Below are 21,235 nucleotides of genomic sequence, written 5' to 3'. Positions count from 1 at the left end.
TTTGTTCTATTCCTTATAAGCAATATCTTCCTCAATCGATATGCAAAATACGGGGCTATTTGGTTCGTCAAATCAAGAGAAATATTTTTTTTCCTTCGTGTTCCTCCAGAAGAACTCTGGTAAGGAAAGGGTTAAATCATCAGCTATAATTATTTTTTTAAATCATGTTAATTATTATGGAAAATGACATTGATACAATGGTAATTCGGCCTATTACCGTAGTCACCTCGGCGTACCGCTAGTCGCTGCTCCTTGATGGTGTAGCGGGGGACAGAAGGTGTGGGGAGGGGAAGAAGGCGGAGAAAGAGCCCAGAACCGCTGGTAAAAGAACCACCACCGCCCGAAGTTAGTTCAGTCATCGGCCGCCTGTAGTGGAAGCAATCTCCTTTATAAGCCAGCGCAGCTCTCACCACGACAAGAGTTGATCGTGCAAGTTGATTTAGTCCATATCCCATACAACATGAAGTTCTTTGTGGCTTTTGCTGCCTTGGCAGTATGCGCATGTGAGTATTTTTTTACTAATATACATTAAAAGAACATCAAATATCAGTAATTAAGTAATCAAATTTTACAAAACGCGGTAAAAATATGATACCATAATGGTTTTTGGTCTCTGGACATAAAGTATCGCTAAGTAAAAGATTAAGATTAATTTAAATTTAATACAATAGTAAAATCTGCCTATAGGTAACCTCACAAAACACTAATGATGAACGAGAAAAGCAAGAATATAAATTATTTTTTATTTCAGAAAAACTGTAAATACAATTCTTAGTGTCTCATTTGTTGATGGTTAAATCAAATAATTTCTTCCCATTTTGCTAAAAATAGTAAACTAAGGACCTTACTTATAAAAATATTTTAAATTTTACACAATTGATATACAACCTTTAATGTAAGGTAAATGGTTATTCAGCAGTTTTGTAAAATTTGCAACACGTTTATTAGTCAGAAGGTTTGTTTAGAGAGTCTAAACCTCTGTCTTCGTAACAGAATATTTCCCATAAATGCTTATTTGTGTAATTTACAACCCAAATAAGTATATAGCAGTCGAGGGTTTGATCTTTTGAATCTTTTCAACTTTCTGACAGCTGTTACGAATTCTTTTAATACAAAAGTACAATATCCACTTTTTACTTTCTCAAATTATTCATGTCAATTTTTTTCTGGTAATTAAGCGGTACATAATTAATTGAGTCAAAAAAGTAATTAATTAATTGTACGCATACTTTTCCAGACGACCTCGTCATATTTTCAAGGCTGGTTTTTTCGAGTAATCGATCATGACAAGTAATTTTTTCGATTGAGGTATATAGGCCAAATTATTTTAAGCGATATATCACACGTATCATTAACTTTTGTTTATGATTTAAGCGCCACGTTGTTATTTTTTTCATTGTCTAAAAACCATTTATCAAGTTCAGGAAATTAGTATTATCTTCTGAGAATAGCTTTTTTTATTTGTCGAAGGTGAATTATTTTCTCTTACCAAGATTGACACTTGCATTGTTGTCAACTGTAATAAACCAAACTGCACTTTCGAAATAAGAAATTTTATCATTAGTAGAACTATATTCGTACTTTTTACATAAATTAAAACTGATTATCAATATGCAACGTGTATTTTGATAACGCTAAAGAGAAGTTGAATATTATTTATCGTTTGATAACAATAAAAAGGCCAATAAACGATTAAAATTGCTTTCTAAAAGAGCTTTAACAACGTTATTTGTGAAAGAAATCAAAGCAGAGAAAGCTGCGGAATAAATACAAATAAAGAATCAGAGACAGTAAAGTGCTGATTTCATTTGCATAATGCAGACGACCTTTACAAAGGTGAGGAGAGTCATATAAAGAAGATATTTTAACGTTAAATGTCAATATTTCACCGGTTGTTATATAATAGAATCCTACATAATACTGTTTACCTAATAGTTCTGTTGTCTGTTCTGTCTCTTTCGGAAGAAAAGATAAATAATAATTTTATTGCTATCGAACTAATCTATGACGAAATCGTTTAGCACATTTTTTAATATGTAATACCCGTTTCTGAACAACTTTTTTAAACACTTTCTTTGCGTTGATATTGAGAAGTTAGCAATGTCATAGATTGCTCTGCGATACCGATGGATTTTATAAACTATTAATTTGGAGTTTCCACAATATGATCGACATGATTAAATTTGTCTTTCAAGGTTTATGCTACTCGGTCAAGCATGCTTTTCCGCAGTAGGTATCTACCTAATACTTTAATTCTATAATGTCAATTTTTCTCTAATCGTTCGACATTGATTTTCAACAATTAGATCTCAATTAGGATGACATGATTTTTTTTTTGCCGATTTTAACCTTGATGTTATCAACAACATTGCTCTAATAAGGTATTTTTTCTGATTTCTCGGACGTTAAAACTTCTTACTTTTTATTACATTTATTTTCATTCATGATCACATCGCTCTATTGCCCTAATTTTCATTTACTTAAAACTGACTTTAACATCTTCGGTTCGATCGTATTTTTCTCTTCTTATATTTTCTTCAAAATATAAAAAATATTCTTAGCTAATAGTCGTACTCCTTGCAACTTTATTGAAAACATAGCTAAATTCGGCGGAACTGCCTGCGATTTATTCTGTTTCGAGGAGTGGGAAGAGAGTATGGGGGTGGTTTTTTTCAAAAGCTTATCTAGACAGTGACCTTTATCTTGTTTTGAAAGTCAAGTGCGAAAAATTTCATCAATTTCGGAATAAAACTGTAGATTTGTATAAAAAACAAACCCACTTACAGACACCCTTCTTTTCATTTGAAAAATAATTCAAGGTCTTTTCACTTCCTTCTGAATTTTGAAGTAATCGTAATGTCTCGACATGGGAACACTTCCCAGTGTGACTGGTATAGTTATTTATTCTATTGTTTTTCTATCTCTATTTATATATATCTTTCATTTCTTTGTACTTTTCGTTATTTTCTGACTGTAAAAAATTCTCAATAAAGAATTTCTCTTAAGAAAATAATTCATTACCTCACCCTTAAATGGCTAGGCGTAAACAACTACGTAGTTGAAATTCGTTCTATAGGCATAAAAATACCTGCGAAATCGATTCCACCTATCAAAAATTCACATTAAAACAAAATTGCTTTGAATTTAAGTGTCATATCCAAATGTTTAAATTTGAACTGATTATTCAAATAATCGTTAAAGTAGGTACCTACCCTATAATCAGAAAATGACTACGTTTTATTTAATTAATAAATATTCTTTATTTGAAACGTGCATTTCTTTTGTTTAAATTTTCGAGCTTATTCATTGGGTTTATTCGAAGGGTAGATTTCGTCTATGTTATAAATACCTTCAGCTTTACAAATCCTGCAATATGAAAATTATTATATCCTTATTATATATTATATTTTAAAATATTACTTATTATATATTATAATATCCAACAAACTTAATATTTTTTTTCGAAAATCTGCCCGAAAATATCCACGATAAATTATTTTTCCATAAATCAAGCAAAGTTGTAAGATTCGTTGTTCAGTCTTCTGTTCAAAGAAAGGCAAACCAAACATCAGGGAACTGGTTTTATTGCTTCACAACCTCTTTCCCATATCTGTGCTAAGTCTTTACCGAGCCAATCTCTTTGCAAGTATCAGTGAGGTCATATACGTATACATATTGTCAATAATTACTCAACATCTTACCGGTCTGCGGTACCTCGTTGCCTAACTCAAATGTAATACTGTTATTAAATATCAATAATAACTCTAAGTGTTTCATAAATTGATATATTATTAAATGTTTAATAAAAAATGTCTTAGCTCTGTACCATTATTTGCAGCTTCAAATGTGTCCCCACAAGCGTAATGAATAAAGATACAGTTTCTAGATTCTAGGAGGTTGCTGGACAATTCTAACATGTTCATTGATCAATGTTCAATATAACATATTTAGCTAATATAAATTTGAATTGAAAATTTGAAAATCAGATATGTATTTTACAATTAGCTTAGATCTGTTAGTAGCTGAGTTGACAAATGCGTCAGGTTTCTTACCTGGTATTGTTGGTTCAATTTCTCTGCGAGCTTAGTCTATCATCATTTGTTTTCAATTTTTTTTTCTTAATTTATCGAATCCCAGCGTGCTTTTACATAAACAGCACAATTTAAACATGAAAATGATTTAACATTTACCATTAGTTCAAGGTTTCCTAGTACGTATTATTGTGTCAATTGTACTACGGTTTTAGGCGACAATTTTCTTATCAATAGTTTACACACCATTGGTATCTCTTATGCTGTGTTAGCTGATGTTTTGAATATGTTTCTATTGATGTATAAAGCTGTACTGTTTACTTATGTAATCTTAAATTTTTATTTTCTTTCTTCTTTCTGCTTTGTACTAAGACTATCAATAACTATCATACTTGTAAATAGCACTTTTACCGTTAATTCTAAATAAATACACACGAGAAAGAAATAAAGAAAATAAAATTGTAAAAAATTTTACATTATACGACGGTAGTAGGAGTTTTTAAAATATTGTAAAGTTTTTAGTAGTAACCCGTGAATGTTTGTCTTGATCTTCGATATTGTAAAACTTTTACAATCATTGCTAGTAATGTGGATAAGCTGCAAGTTTCGCAGCATTTTTCGTTAAATTTCCATTATTACACACTTTATTTTTTACTCAAATCGGATGCTGCTGTAAAATAATGGTAGCAGCCATGGTTTTTGACACGTGGCAGACTTTACCACGTGATACGAGCTTTTTTGCTGGCAGGCATGAGTGAGTAATAGTTGAAAGATTCGCTTCTGTTTTTTTGTCATAAGTCTGGTCTGTTGGATTCCCATAAAAACTTATTTCTGACAATGAAAGTATATTTTATTATGCACGAGGTAATTAACATATTAATTTTAATTCCACTTAAATTTTACAATCTATCTAGACATTTTCACAGTCTGTGAGTTTTTGTTATTTCTCTTCATTTACCTCAAAATTTCTAAACCGTTCTGATCAATTTCTGCAATTTATAGTGATTTTTTGTGGTTCACCTTGAAACAAGGTGTTAATGTATGACACAGATATAACACGGAAAACAAATTCGATCGCAGACTATTATAATATAGATATTTATTGTAATTTGGCCTTCGGACTTCAAGGCAATGCGTTCCGGCAATTTCATTATCAAATCACGATTGACAACCGTTGGAAAAATAATTTCGCTACCCCCGGAATGAAGAAATACATTATTTAAATTAGGTGATTAGTTTACGAACGTCTTTAAAACGAAATGCACATACTCAATACGCATACTCGAACACGTCTTACTCTATTAAATTAATTTTTCGTTTGCTAAATTGATTACCTATATTAATGAAATTATTCATAATACTCTCTGGAATTAACACCTTTTTAACCTTCCCTATATTAAGTTCGACAACTTCCTGTCAATACCAAGATGACACGCCGGCGTTACCTTAAGAGGAAGCTACAAGCCAAAAATGTGTATATTCTTGGTATACCTTATATCGTAGGTAATGGGCATAAAAATCGCTTGATAAACGGACTCTAGAAACGTTCGATTTCAAGCAAAACACTGGTTTTTATCTATTTTATAAATTGTTTTACAAGAAAAAAAAAGTTAATCAAGTGAAACTGTCACAGATAATCTTAACTACAATACTGTATTTTTCAAAGTTGTTTGCTTTACGCGTTCATATATTTCTATTGAAAAAAAGTTTGCATTTATATTTTTTATTGAGTAACATATTTTTTTATTTGTATTCTACTCAAGAAAACCTTCAATTTAACTGAAGCATATTTTTTGGTTTTCATAATGTACACCAATTCGTTAGAAAGATTAATCAAAATAGCGATTTGGCACTAAGCTTCGCCTTAAGTTGTTTTTGAATTTCGCTGTGCAAAATTTTTGTCGATAAGTTTCTAAGGGATGAAGTTATTTATCTATCAATTCATTAGTTAAAGACTTAACACACCAGGTTATGCAAGTTGTGTTTTTGTGAACAAAACACTTAATAAAATAACTCAAATGGTCATTCAATGTAAATTCACTTTAAAATTTTATGAAAGTTTCTAGGAGTAGTGTAGATACCCACTCAAAGCTTTCAAGTGAAAAAAAGCAATATTACAAATACGTTTACACACGCATTGAGAAAATTAAAAATTAGCTTTAAGGTGAAGCTTATTGCCAAATCACTATTTAGATTAATTTTTATAACGAATTGGTGTACATTATGAATCACAAAAAAATATGGATTAGGTAAATTGAAGGTTTTCCTATCGCTTCGCTTGAGTAGAATACAAATAAAAAAAATAGATTACCAAATAAAAAATATAAATGCAAACTACTAAACAATATATTTTTTCAGTAGAAATGTATGAACGCATAAAGGAAACAACTTTTAAAAGATACAGTATTGTAGCTAAGATTATCTATGACAGTTTCACTTGATTAACTTTTTTGCTTTCTTATAAAATTATTTACAAAATAAATAAAAACCAGTTTATTTCTTGAAATCGAACGTTTCTGTTACAGTGCCTATTACCTACGATATAAAGTATACCAATATATACACATTTTTGGCTTGTAGCTTCCTCTTAATGCATTAATCATATAGTGTTCTTGTGTATCTGCTTTAAAAAAACATTTACGTGTCAAAGTGCAAAGATTTCATCTACTAATTTACACAAATCTAATAACTGAGAAGCTCGGTTTTAAAAAGTTCAGAAATGGTTTTAAAGCACAAAGGGAAAATGTCATTTTATTTCATCAACTTTCTCAGAATGACTTTATTGCAAACCGGTGGAGTAATTTGTAATGTGGTGGCAGTCCCAATGATTATAAAAATTAATAATAATGATATTTCCAAACAAAAATGATTACGTTCTCAAGAACTTACCATCTAATATTATTGTTAGGTAAACACTTTCAGAAACTCTTTGTAAGACTTCAAGCATTTTTCTTTGAACAGTAGGTACAGTGTTTTTAAATCAATTTCAAACACTTCTTTGTCTATTCAAGATTCACAATGAAACAAGATTGAAAAATAGACAAAATAATATCAAATTGTATTTTTTGTTGGAAACTTATTGTTATTAGAACTTTTTCATTTATTTCACTATTAGATTTGTACACAAAAAGCAGCCATGCTGCCGGCTGCAATATTGAAAGTCGGGAATAATTGTATGCATTTCCGTTAGTTTTTTTGTACAAAAAAAGAGAGGTCGAGAAAATAAAACGAAAATGGAAGGCTGTCACATAACCGTATTTACAAAAATGTAACGATTTGTGACTGTAAAAAAGTTAAAATAATTCTCGATCAGGAAGCTTTAGCATCGTGAAATTTGGACAAAAGCTTTTTTCCACAAATTTGTAGATAATCACATCTTTTTTTCAGTTGGCTAGGTCATTTCAATTTAGCAATATGAATATTTTTAAAAACTAAAAATTGTTAAACAATGTGAAATGGCTCCATAATATGATTTTTTACATTTTATACTATAATTGGAATCTCAGATAGTAAAATTGTTTAGTAAAAATGCTATTAATCGATCCGTAAACAACAATACCTTGGGAAATAATATTTAGGGCCGATTCTGTAAACTTGGCTAACAGAAATAAAAAGATGCAATCAATGTCTTGATATAGGTAACATCATTGGTACAAGGTTCTTAACACGCACACAGAATTTATTATGCGTATCCCTGAATTATTTGCGCTACTCAGGTGTGGAGACGTACTTTTTATACAAGTTCAGTGAGCTTGGTAAACAGAATTCTTTTCACTAGTAAAGCAGCACAGTTAGAAGAAATACCACTTACCAAGACTTGTTTTTTCTCGTCTTAAATAATGTCTCATTATTTGCAGTGTAACTCTACTCAGATGGTGTGAAAATCCAGAAAAGAGAGCTATTCTTAAGATTATTTTCTCATCTTTAAGGATGCTGTGTTGGTCTGCAAACCCTCAACTACCTAAGCAGAGATCTCCTAGACACGTTCATCTTCCAGGCTTATTCAAATTTAGCCTTTTTAGTGGTCGGCTATCTTCCGCTATTGATAAGATACATAATACATGTCCTGCCATGAGAAACTGTTCCAGTTATATGAATCGTAAACAAATAGCTGCTTCGTCTTCAACTACTTCCCCTTGTCCCATTTCTCCCGACGTCCTAGTTCTGTAGTATTTCAGCTGCTTCCTTCCATTGCAGACTGATCTTCTTCTCTCAGAGCTTCTGGAGTTGCTTTCTCCAAAGTTGTAGATAGTTAATTGAAAAAATATTCTTAAATTACAATATCTACATTTGATAATAATTATTCCGGTTGGGGGGAAAGCAGGTGTTGCGTTTATTTCGTTTCATGTAATAAGCCGACAAAATGTTGACACTTTTGCAAGATTCGTGGTTTCGGTTAGCATCTCGGCTATGGTATACATAAATAATTACAAAAAGCATAAGTGGGCAGGTTAATAGAAACCTTTTTGTGGAAACTTTTATCGGTTGTGTCACTGTGACCGCACGTTTTACTCTATCGCGTCGCAATGCTTCAAGAAAGTTTCACTATATTTGAGATAATTCAATAAGCCATCACATGTGCGCAATTCACATAAAGTGCAGATGAGTTTGTTGGTAATAAACAATCACGTATTTGAAAAATTCAACAAAAGAACTTGATTTAATTGTTCATTCGAGGTAAAATAAAAAAAGGATTCCCCTAAAAAATTGAAAAACAAGAGAACCTTGTCCTATTTTTAACAATTAAAAGAATTCTTAAAACTCAGTAACTGTCAATAAGAGCTTTAAAGTACTTTTGATCCTCGTTGATAAAAATATTTTTTACAGAATAAAATCTATATAATTTTCAAAACGCGCGTAGTTCTTTTGCTTTTGGACATGGGTCATTCAAACAGATTATCTACATTATAGTAAAGATAATGCATTAAAGTGATTGCAGGACTTGCGAGATGTTTTTGTATAAAGACATATTGGTTTCTATGTATTTTACAATCACACATACTTTGAAATCCAATTCCAGTCCAGAAATTGTAACATCTCCATTCGTGCCGCATTTGCTTGAAGTTATGGTTAATTATTGGCAGTGATTGCAGGCTATCGCGGATGAACATGTTTTAAAAAAGGCAAAACCGCATCCTTACATGCATCTAACAGTCCAGCATTGCCTACAAAAGCGTCATTAATCAATAATGCACGTCATCTAAAGAATCGGCTACGGACACATTAAAAACATTCCTGCATTTTGAATTCGCGACATTCCGCCGCGTCGTGAAATTTAATCACCCACGCCCGTGAGAGATACTATTCTAACGTATAATGATTCAGTTCAATAAAAACAGTAGTTGATAGAACAAATTGTAAGGCAGTTTCCGCGTTCTGGTGCCAATTAACATTGAAACTGGGACCAATGAAAACAGCCTCGGTAACCCAAAGTGAAAGTATCTGTCGGTAAGCCGCGGCGACGGCAGTTTGCTGGTACGTGGTACCTACTTGCCACACCTTGGGCATGTTACATTAAGCATTGTGTGCGTGTAACCGGTCACATTGGAAGCACGTGCTCAGATTAGTAATCTAAGCGTGGGACAACAGAAAATAGACGAAAACGTAGACATCAAATAATCATGGAAATGAATCGATAAATTCTTCATAGTACGTGCTTTCAACTCTTATTATTCTTCCTTAAATCCATAAGGGGTGCCAACGTATTTCTGATGTTTGTCTTTCTCATCTCAATTTCTTTCCCGTATCTAATTCTGGTCGGGGACCGATCTCCTGGGCAAGGCGCCTTAAGGCATCCCTGATCTGCGCTTCTTCGACCTCCGTCCAATTACTTTTTCCAACTTTGCTTAGGTTCCTAACATTGGACACAGGACGTCTTCCCTCTTGAATCGCACTGAGATTTTTTTAGTGGAATTGCTCTTCTGGCATTTATAATTCACCTCAATTGCAACTTTTCTATGACCAGGGGTTTGACGTTAAGCCCATCGCCAACCGTCTAGCTCACGTTTCACGTTTTCTCTTTACAATATGACTAATTTAGACTTCTTATTCTTCCAGCCGCGCAGCAGTACAAGTGCCCCGTGAAGGATGGGCAGTACGAGCACCCCACACAGTGCGACAAGTTCTACGAGTGCCGCGATGGAGTGCCACAGGAGAAGCTGTGCCCCGACGGTCTGGTATTCGACCCCCATATCAGGAAGATCAACAAGTGCGACCAGCCCTTCAATGTGGACTGCGGAGAGAGGACTGAACTTCGTAAGTTTTTAATCATACATAAAAAACCGCAATTAAAAAAATAAAGCGAAATAATATACTAAAAACAATTACAAAAGAGACATCCATTACCGGGATACGAATAACCATTATATACTTACTCCGTTGCAGATTTGCGAGTCTCTTGGCTTTGAACCCTGAGGTCGTAACTTTGAAACCTCACGGGGAAAATTTAATTAAGACTAATGAATTGATTCCTCATCGGATTCTAAATTGCAAAAGTCGATAATGTATGTCATTAAAAACAAGATAGGACCCAAAATGTTACCCCGGAGCACACCGAATTCCGCATCAATTGGCTGGCTAGTTTTAATATCAATTTTTAACAATATGGTTTTTATTGTTTATTAAGATTATTTCACAAATAAGTACAATAAAATCGTTCATCGTTCATTTGCGCTACGTTTCAGATTAGCAAACACTCTCAGTATTGACCTGGTGAAAGATCACCAGTTTCCTGAAATGACTTAACTTAACTTAAACGAAATTGGTAAAAAATTAGTTTTGAATAGGGCGGAAGGTTTCGAGGTTCGATTCCAATTTAATGTTATTTTTTCGGTTAATTTCCTTAGGAAAATCGTTTTAATTTTTCATGTTCTCTTGCAATCAAAAATCCTTATATCATAAATATTTTCAACGATTAAAAATATTATCACATAAATTAGTATTAAGTTAACAAATTACACAAATAACGGAGTTCGTGTTAAGTAACAACATTAATTTATACAATATCTAAATAAATAATCGAAAACGTGATGTTTTTTGCATGGTGATAGCCGTGGCAATATTGGATGGCAGATTCACTTTCAGATGATTTTATCTCAGATAAACCGGTTTAAATAATTAATTTCGCAGCAAATAATCAGGTTTATTTGACATTCGCTCCAGCGAGACAGAAAGTGCTTCTCACCAAGCCAAGGACAACATATACATTTCTTGGAAAGAATTACATATAATTTATTATTATTGATAAATAATACATAATATCAAAGGTGTTATAGTATATGACCTATGATAGCAAAATGACTGATATTTATCCGTTGATATCGACTGAATAATTTTATTTTATTTTAAAATTTTCACGGTTGTATGTGTTTAATCACCGTTCCATACCGTTTTGAAAGAAAACTGTTGCTAAAAAAATGCCCACTAAAAATGACATAAACCTTGATTAAATGGTTCTTTGTGGGCTTAAAAAACAATAGTAGTAGACATTAATGTTGATAAAATTACTTACATTATTCAATTAGGAAGTCAATCAAACTTATTTCGATTTATATTGTGTCACAAGCTATTCATATAAGGTTTAAAGGTAGTCGATCGTCCTTTGTATTTGACCTGATTAACCCGATTCCAAAGTTGAAATTCATCACGTTGTCAAGCAAACCGTTATATTATTTTGACTTTTAACCGTTAAACATTACCGTAACAGTTAGAACTTAATAAAATGTAGCACAGACGTTGATACTGCAGTTTTGGAGTCCATTGTCTTAAAAACAATGGATCTCTACGTGATTTCCTTAGGCCATTATTTTTCATGCATGTTTATGCAGTATAATTATGACATTGTTACATAATATTCAATGGGTGTATGGGCGACCAAATTTATATATGTATTTACCAAAAATGTTTTGTGTAAAGGGCTGAAAATATTTATTAAAATTGTTTAGTGAACAATGTATCTTGATTATAAATCTATAAAAAATACTCGATTTTGTTCTATTAGATACCTTTTTTTAGTTTTCCTGCCAATAGTGATACTATTGTAGCAGTTTTTAATAATAAGCCCCCTGCTCTATTTATCATGTCACTTATGTCTAAGTTTGTATCATTGGTATCCATATCATTTATCCAAAAAATTTAGACTACTCAACACTCTTTCGTCCTTTCGCCCTAATTTAAAGAAGATTCTATGTCTTCAATTTTTTTTACTTGTCCTGCTAAACTTTTCCTGGTGTATAATTTATGTTATTGGTGGCCCTTTGATCAATTTGACAGACACCAATTTCTTGAATTGTTCAAAGAGTTCCTGTAAGAATCTTCTCCCAAAAATCTTTCGCTGTTTTTCGTTGGTTTAATCGGTGTTTATATATTGATGTAGAATCTACATTGTAGACTATAAGATTTGATTTTGTCTTTCACAAGTAGACAATAAAGACTTTACACGATATTAACAAATTCACCTTCCTTTGTTGGCGAATTATAAAGGAAATTGTTGAGAAATTCATTAGAGTGAAGAGCCATCTTCCTGTTTGGTTCCGAAGACGCTTTAGGATGGACTAACAATTTGCAAAAGTTGTACGCCAACAAAAACTTACTAACCTCTATCGGGAAGATTTAAGAAAAATGATTTGTAGCTTTTTGGTATTGAAAAACTCGGAAATAAATTAAAAAATGCAAGAGATTTGTACGAAAACCACAATCGATTTACCTCTGCTAATCAGCTATTCATATTTCACCTCGTTATCATTCAAAGCGCTCAGAAGTTGCACAATATTGAAAGTGCGTAGGTTATACTTCCTACCAGAATAATTTTTAGCTCAATAACCTTAGATTATAATAACTAATGACAGCTTTTGTGGCCAGTAAATAACTACGACCTGAACACTTTCTTCCTCATTCTTGAGGTGCGCGGTGGTTACGCACAACTTGTTGTGGGTCGAATATTCAAATCAGAACTATTTACAAACTGACATAATGTTGACTTAATTGGATGTATTGGATTGCCGAGGAATTTATGACAAAATTTGAATTCAACATATTAGAAGAAGTTTTAAAATGTAATGCCTTCAAATATAGAACATTATTGCATTTTTATAGTAGGTGCATGTCACCTTTTTAGCCATTGTACTGTACATTAGCAGGCTCTCGGTGTATACGTATCCTAACTTAACCTAACCCTAGCGTTGCAAAGCGACCAACACTTGTGTATATGGAAGGGAATACGTACATTTCTTGGCGCGAAGCGTCCGTAAATATGGTAACTGATTACTTATTTTTATCAAATGTTTATATACATGAAAAGAAAGTTAAAATCGCAATGTTTAAACCCCAACTACAATCGAGCTTTCTATAAAATAAAAAAATAAACTGAAAAACACTAAACGGTAATTCCGCGAAATTGTATAATTTTATCCTTTGCGGCAAATTTCTCAGAAGAGATCGTAAATGATTGAAGTCCTTGATTTTGAGAATTACAATAAAAAATATGTTTTTTATTTCATTGCATGTATGTAAATATGTTTTCAATCTAAATTTTTGGAATTTCTCTGAGTCATCAGATTTCTTGGAATAAATCTGTTGTTGTCAAGAATAAAATCGGCTGCCATGCAAGCTTTTAGAATTTTCGAAAAAAATAATGATATAGGCATGATATGTATTTGACGGCCGGCATAGTCCAGTGGTAACGCATTGGACTGCCATTCCGAAGGTCGCGGGTTCGAACCCGGCGTGCGCAAATAAATTTTATTTGATTAATTTGTGTTATTTCACAATTAATTAATTAAAAATAATATATAGTATATTTGCGGCACGTTCCAGAGTGGAAGATACTACCAGTATCGCCCTGGTGTAAGACCACTATTCAGAATTGAAACGTTGCTCCAAATGGCTTTAGCCGTGTTTAGTGACTAGATCTGAATAGCCAGGTACTTCCCCACCTTCCTCTTTCCCTTCCCCACTTACCTTCAGCCTCACAACATCCCCCAATTGGGGATGCCATAGTCTCACTGGCTCCAGACGGGAGCAGTTGGGACTCTTGTGAGGTATTCACTATAAAAAATAAAAAAAATAAAAAAAATGTATATTCAGAAAAACAATCAAATAGTATTCATTTGCTATCCGATTATGTATTCCATAAAGGTTCTTGGAAATTTATGGTAGTTTTATTTGTTTTCCTTACATAACAATGTTCCGTGTAGAAGTTTCACATAATTATTTAGATACCTATATTAATTGAGTTAACTTTTTGAATAACTAAATTTTTTTACGAGAAGAGAGGGGTAAAGACACACTATGGAGACACCTTGAAGATAAGATAAGATAAGATAAGAATAACAGAAGAGTTTTTTTATGAAAAATTTGTGTGAACATTTGTGAAAACTTTAATAAACTTCTTTAGCTACCAAAATAAAATTAAGGAAGGGTGTTTTTCCATTAGAAAAGGACGAGAGATACTTTATATTAATTTTTTAAATGTGAATACGCACGAGAGTCCCAACTGCTCACAAACGTCTGGATCCAGTGAGACTAAAGCATCCCTTATTCTGGTATGTTGTGAGGCTGAAGGTAGTGGGGAAAGGAAGGAGATGGAGAGAGGAAGGTTAGGGAGTACCTCACTATTCATATCTGGTCACCAAACATGAATAAATCCATTTAAAGCCACGTTTAAATTCTGAATGGTGGTCTTACACCAGGGTGATGCTGAGAGTATCATCCGCTCTGGAACGTACTGAAAGTATACTACATATTATTTTTAATTAATAAATTGTTAAATAATACAAAATTTACTTGCGCACGCCGAGATTTGAACCGATTCGATCTTTGAATTACCCATGGTACCCATCACAACTTATTTTTTTAGGGCCTGCTGTTTCACCTCTTTCAAAAAAGTAACCTTTAGCTATCTGACAGATAAAATTATTGTGCCATATATTTCGTCATATTTATAGAATTTGCAATAGTGCACAGGTGAATGTAGTGATCTTCGGCTAATTAATTGCAAATCGTCTTGTAAATGTGCAACACGTCAGTCTTGCAACAGAAAGTCAGTATGCTGAACTGCCGAGTCCTTGTAATATTTATCGATACTCAGAGAATGCCGAATAACCAGTTAATCACGAATTATCATTATTCCAGCACTACTTACTGTTCACTCAGAAGTTGATTGCTTTTCTAGAAAAGTAAACATTTCAAGGAAATGCAATCGTCACTTAGTTAGGTACTAATTGCATTATACTTTACATGGTAGCCGATAACTAGTGGTAGATATAAATTTAGAAGCAGAAAATCCAGACTTACCTCAAAAAAACATTACTACAAAACATTTACAATCTTTAATTTTAAGTTTTTCAAAACATTGAAAAACTTACTGATTTAAAATATTGCTAATTTATTAAAAATCTCTTCAATTTTTTTTGCTATCTTGTTAAAAACGGGACTGCAGGCTCTAAACGAATGGATTGACAGGTTTCATGTTAAACTTTCAGTAAAAAAGGAATGTATTAACAATAAATATAATTATGTTTTCACAATTCGTCAATATATATTAACAGGAAAAACGCAGACGCATGAACACGTATTCCGATATATTCGGAAAGTACCAATTTTCTATTAGGAAGCGGTTTGATTTCCCGTTTTTAAAAGGATTTTAATAAATCAGCCAAACTCATTTTTCTCCGCGTACAATGAAAAATGTCTTCAGAATCGGTCAGGTGACCGAACACAATTTTGAAAAAATTGTTTAAAAATATATGAATAATGGATACTGATGAAAGGAAATGTTTCTCTTAAATCAAATCCCTTCCTACGGCCCCTACCTTAGCCCGCCTCACAACGCTGCCCAGCTGATGGCGGCATAGTTCCTCTGTATTTTTACTATGCAGACAGGAGAGCGCTTGTGAGTTGTCACATAAAAAAATAGATCTCTAACCTTGGCCAAACTATAAGTTCAAATGAAACAAAAATTCTCGGTAAAAACTTTGAATAGTTTAGAAACTTTTTGATCAGAGAGTGGTAGATACTCTGGACCTTACTAATAAACGTGTTTAAAATTTTAAACAACTGATAAATAATCATTAGTGTACGATAAATGGTTGTTTATTAGTAGATTTTGTAACACGTTTATTCGCAAGGGCGTCTAAGTATAACCCACATCTCATTTAGTCCCACAACATGCCCCAATTATCAGTTATGCCATAGTACCATAGTTTGTAAAAAAATCTGTCAAAACGAATGTCTGAACGCCACGTAATGCACATATTTAAATTTATTATGTGTGAACAAATAAATGCAAGATGCGATGCACGTTTCCGTGGCTAATCAATAATCAATTAATTGTGCTTTCAAGGTTCTTATTTCCGAAAGTTTCGAAGGTCGAAAAAACTTGCTTTCATCGAATTGTGGTTACGAATAGGTCATGGATTTAATTACTGGAGAAGCGCATTATACACTTCACTAATTAACTCATGCAAATGCCAATCACATTCATTTATTCATGTCTTTTTTCTTTTTTGTTGTTTCTGTTTGGCAAACAAACGCTCCTTACAGATAATTCAATCGGTTGGCAATCACATAAATTCATTTCAAATCCAACAGCGGATTCTAATTTACTTGCTTACCAATATGAGGTATTTCTATTGAACCAGCTTATTATCAAAGTTAAGCATTTATTTTTATGAATGTAAAATGTAAACAATCTTAATGTTATTACGCCAAAGTCTGTCGCCCATACCCGCCCGCACAAACGGAAGTGCTGCCATCTCTAATATTCAAAGAGAAACTACCTATTAGCAACGATGCCATCTAGTCAATAACTTATGAAGATGATCAAAAATCACTTCCTAATTCAGTTAAGTCGAAATTTTGCATTTTATCTCGGTAATATCCAAACATACCTTTGTTCTATTTGAGATAGGTCTTTCACAATTTGTGCTCTATAATAATTAAACGTATTTTCTCGGAGAAACCTAGTAGGCACTTTAAGTAGAGTACTGAAAAATCAAGACCAGATTATACGCCAGAAGAAAGCCAACTGGCCCAAGACAATTGCCGACATTGATTTCTAAGTGAAAATAGGTACTCAGCTGCTGATGTATGTACAAGATGAACCAATAATTCGTGCAAATAGCAGTATGCACGCAAGCTGCTTTGAAAATTTCTAATTGCCCAGACTAATCTAAGATAATGTAGAATCTTGTTGTTACAAAAGTCATACATTCACGACAGCATATTATTTTAAAAATTCTGATTACACAAGAAATTACAAGCGATCCAAAATCAGTCGGTCTAGATAGATAGTCTAGGCAGGCAATTACTCCTGGACGGTTAAATTTGTTTATTATTTGGAATATTATTGTTGAGAAATGTTTCCGTCTTCAGTAGAACTTGTAACAGTTTTATTAATCAATCGTGTTATTTGTTTACAGAGGAGGCCCACGCCAACACTCTGTGCCCCCGCCGCAACGGTTTCTTCGCTCACCCCGAGACATCCGTCTGCAACATCTTCTACAACTGTATTGATGGAGACGCAGTGGAAGTCATCTGCACCAAGGGACTTCACTTCGACGAGTACTCAGGCACCTGCGTGTGGCCCGACACAGCCCAGAGGCAAGGATGCATCCAGAACGACAGTGAGTATCCTCATTTCTAGAAGGCAGCTTTCATTTGGATTTAAAATGGATTCTTTAGAGATTTAGAGTAAGCAAACCAGGAACAAAAGCCAGGAGTAGCTACACTACTGTAAAATCTCCACAAGTTTCAGTAACCTATGCGTATCCGTTGAGCTTTTGAGTCTCAACCATCTGTTTTCTTCTAGGCTGTCATCTGAGCTTGGTTCGAATTTTCAGGTCTGCCTGATTTGTTGACTTAAATATCTTGGTATTTTATTGTAACTCTCTTATTTTTATCTTACTAAATGTTATCTTCCTTTAGCTGTTGATAACTTTGACGATGTTTCCAATGTCCGTTTCATCTTTAAATCACTCCGTTTAAAAAAGTAAAAGAGGGAATTCACGGACTTCTTCAAGCAGTCAATAGCACCATCAATCAAGCAGAAACAGTTTTCATTGAAATAATTGTAATAAACAAACTGCTACAGCAATTAAATTTTGATCATTTATTCATCATCGGAATCCCCCAAGGATCTCGAGCTATTCCTAGTCTAATCTAGCCACATAAAATTCTTAATTTCATCTTTTTCGTCTTATCATATTTGGGTTGTGGACACATTGTCTCAGCAAATGTGCCTCCGGGCATCCGTGCTCTGTAGGGATGACCGTGCAGGGATAACCGGCCACAACATCTCCTCTTGCTCTCATTTTGCAGAGTTGCTTCTCCCAACTTTGCATCATACGGTGACCCACTGGACGTCTTTCTTCTAGAACAGTACTTATTTCAGTGAAATTCAATCTTCTGGTATTCTTAATATATGATCTACATGTGGTTGGAAGTTGAGCTCATTTCGGATTCTCGAGCTGTTTATTTAATTGTTTTCTATTTGTTAATAATGATTATCCCTTTCACCAGACACATTGAAGGACGGATTCACCTGCCCCAAGGAGCTGCCCACTGATCCTATGGGACAACCCGTCACCCACCCCAAGTTCGCCCACCCCAGCGACTGCCAGCGATTCTACGTCTGCCTGAACGGAGTTGAACCCAGAGACCTTGGATGCTCAGTCGGAGAAGTCTACAATGAGGAGACACAGAGGTGTGATGCCCCCGAAAATGTTCCCGGATGGTAAGGATTCAATCATACAAATGACATCAAATGAAAATTATAAAAAACGTTATCTAAAATTAGTTCAGAGACCCGCACAAAAATTATTGTTTTCTTTTGTAAGTATTTTATGTGTTGAGTCATCTAAAGGTGTGGTACCACCTTATATGAGTGAGATCGATCGTCCAAATGTAATTTAATTCATTAGCAATCTTATGAAATCGTAAAAAATTGTTATATAACCGTTACATAGAATTAGAACAACCAGTTTCTTATACAGAATAATTGGTTCAAACCTGTTTAGTTTCCAAAAATATTTGCATACATACCCCAATTACAAGATCTCGTTTTTGAATTAGGTCACGTAGAATGGTTATGATAGAAAGACCAGTTAATGGCCAGACGTAGCAGGTTTAGTCCTATGTTCATCTTTCATCTTTCATTTGCAACATTTGTCAATTTCCTTCAATTGTCATCCGAGATAAAACATTGTGTTAAATACGGTATTCTGACTACTTATGAGCCATCCTAATAACAGAGTAAAAACTGAAGGTAAACAATCACCATTCCAAGGGCAAAGACAAAACATTAGACGTGATTAATTTTTGGGTTATTCCGCCTTGTTGCGCTTCCTTCTTCTTTAGCCAACGTTTCGAAGAGCGTTACAGTGTCCACCATCAAGTTAAAAATGATACAAGCGTTAATCATATTAGAATCGGTATTTAAGTATAATTTATTAGTGAAAATTGATGCGGTTTACCGCGTTTAGTTTTGGTGTAACCGTTAAGTAACGGATACAAAGCACTTTTATGCTTTGCCCCGTCGCGGGTCGTCCCCGTTAACATTAATGGGGTGTTTACAATACATTTGTCACATCAGCCATGCATCATTGTGGAAGTGGGGAGAATTTAAATATTGCCAAGATTTATGGCAAAAAAATGTACGAAAAAGAGAAAAACCGTTCGTCTAAATATGCATGTTTTTGAAAAATGTAGAATCAACCAATAACTATAGACCGTACCCTAGCGTCTCCTCATCTGGAATTAATGAGGGAGCGGCAAGCCACCAACGAAAGCTAACGAATTAATTAATAAATCGCGCCCTTTCTGCCAAATTTCTTTTGCTTGAGGTATAGCTACATTAGCGAGACGCCTGATATTTTTCTTAAATGTAATTTTTGTTTATTTGTTTGTTTCCAGTGAGGATTGGTACAAAGAGACTGAGGATGGCCCATCTGCCAAGGCTCCCGTCAAGCAGCGATCCTAAATACTTCCTATTTATATAGTTAACTAATATAATAAATATATTACTTGTAATGTGAAAAAAAATAATAAAATGTTTTTTACGATACGATAAACCTGTGCTTTATTGACTTCAACCTGTGGTGTACCAGGAAATTCCTAGCTCAATTTCCAAAAGCTCAAATTCCAAAATCAAACGTCAAGTGTCCACTAAAATTTTTTTTTGTGTCGCATTATATAAGTATATGATAACAATTCTTCCAGATTTCTTTAGTTTATACAACTGTTGTTACTAATAATATTATTTTGTGCAAGAAACCTGTAAATAAATAATGCTAAAAATATAATTATTCATTATGACGTAAAAATTTTGACATTTCTTACGAAGTTAATTTTCATCACATTTCTTGGGTGAAATATTATAAAAATTACATCAAAATAATGTAGATAAAACTATCTTTCTGATGATACCTCAAATCTATTATTTCCACAATCAATTTACATCAAAAATAATGAAAGAAGACGCTTTGACACTAAAAACGCGGCAAATATTTCGTTGGCATTCCACAGAAAAATTCTTTGTAAAAAATCTGAAAAGCTAGAAGTCATTCCGGTATTTGCTGCGTAAAGAACGAGAAAAGCCCAAGCGATTGTGACCTTGTTCTTCATACAAATTCCTTATACATAAGGGTCAAAATCGCACATATAGTTTTTTTTTTTTTTTTTTAATTCGTAGATAATGTGCTGCACTCACATATGCGGTTCCGGGATACGACATCAATACGAAATCCATCTCATCCAAGCCCAGGACACCGAATAATCTATTTTTATATGTGAAAAACAGTGATTCCAGTAACATCTCACAACATAATTGTTGTGAAATGTTACTTTTTTTTATTTATTTTTTTTATAGTGAATACCTCACAAGAGTCCCAACTACTCCCGTCTGGAGCCAGTGAGACTATGGCATCCCCAATTGGGGGATGTTGTGAGGCTGAAGGTAAGTGGGGAAGGGAAATAGGAAGGTGGGGAAGTACCTGGCTATTCAGATCTAGTCACTAAACACGGCTAAAGCCATTTGGAGCAACGTTTCAATTCTGAATGGTGGTCTTACACCAGGGCGATACTGGTAGTATCTTCCACTCTGGTCAATACTGTAATGTAATCATACATTAAATAGATCAGTTGCGATGCAGCCTCGTCTTAAAACATACTTATTCTAATCTTGAATTCATTGAAGTTTGACTGAAAAA

The 21,235-nt window shown here is 33.5% G+C and overlaps 1 protein-coding gene across 1 annotated transcript; it reads left to right on the top strand.

Annotated features, from left to right (window-relative positions):
- Positions 1-347: 347 nt before the first annotated feature.
- LOC149414757 (protein obstructor-E-like) lies at positions 348-20,098 on the top strand. The gene is made up of 5 exons (XM_089643442.1): positions 348-503; positions 10,089-10,286; positions 17,450-17,653; positions 18,549-18,762; positions 19,941-20,098. The coding sequence occupies exons 1-5, from the start codon at positions 461-463 to the stop codon at positions 20,005-20,007; spliced, it is 726 nt and encodes a 241-aa protein (XP_089499568.1). The 5' UTR covers positions 348-460; the 3' UTR covers positions 20,008-20,098.
- Positions 20,099-21,235: the final 1,137 nt, after the last annotated feature.

The sequence above is a fragment of the Hesperophylax consimilis genome, chromosome 19 (genome assembly GCF_061612785.1).
Source record: "Hesperophylax consimilis isolate HC1 chromosome 19, BYU_Hcon_1.0, whole genome shotgun sequence".
NCBI lineage: Eukaryota > Metazoa > Arthropoda > Insecta > Trichoptera > Limnephilidae > Hesperophylax > Hesperophylax consimilis.
Note: the sequence above shows the minus strand (reverse complement) of the source record. Positions and strands in the feature narration are given on the sequence as shown.

Bases quoted from the DNA above. Each gene is read 5' to 3' on its own strand.
- LOC149414757 (XM_089643442.1), top strand. From the start codon at position 461: ATGAAGTTCTTTGTGGCTTTTGCTGCCTTGGCAGTATGCGCAT. The intron at 504-10,088 runs GTGAGTATTTTT...TTATTCTTCCAG, and splicing joins TGCCTTGGCAGTATGCGCAT to CCGCGCAGCAGTACAAGTGC. The intron at 18,763-19,940 runs GTAAGGATTCAA...GTTTGTTTCCAG, and splicing joins CCCGAAAATGTTCCCGGATG to TGAGGATTGGTACAAAGAGA.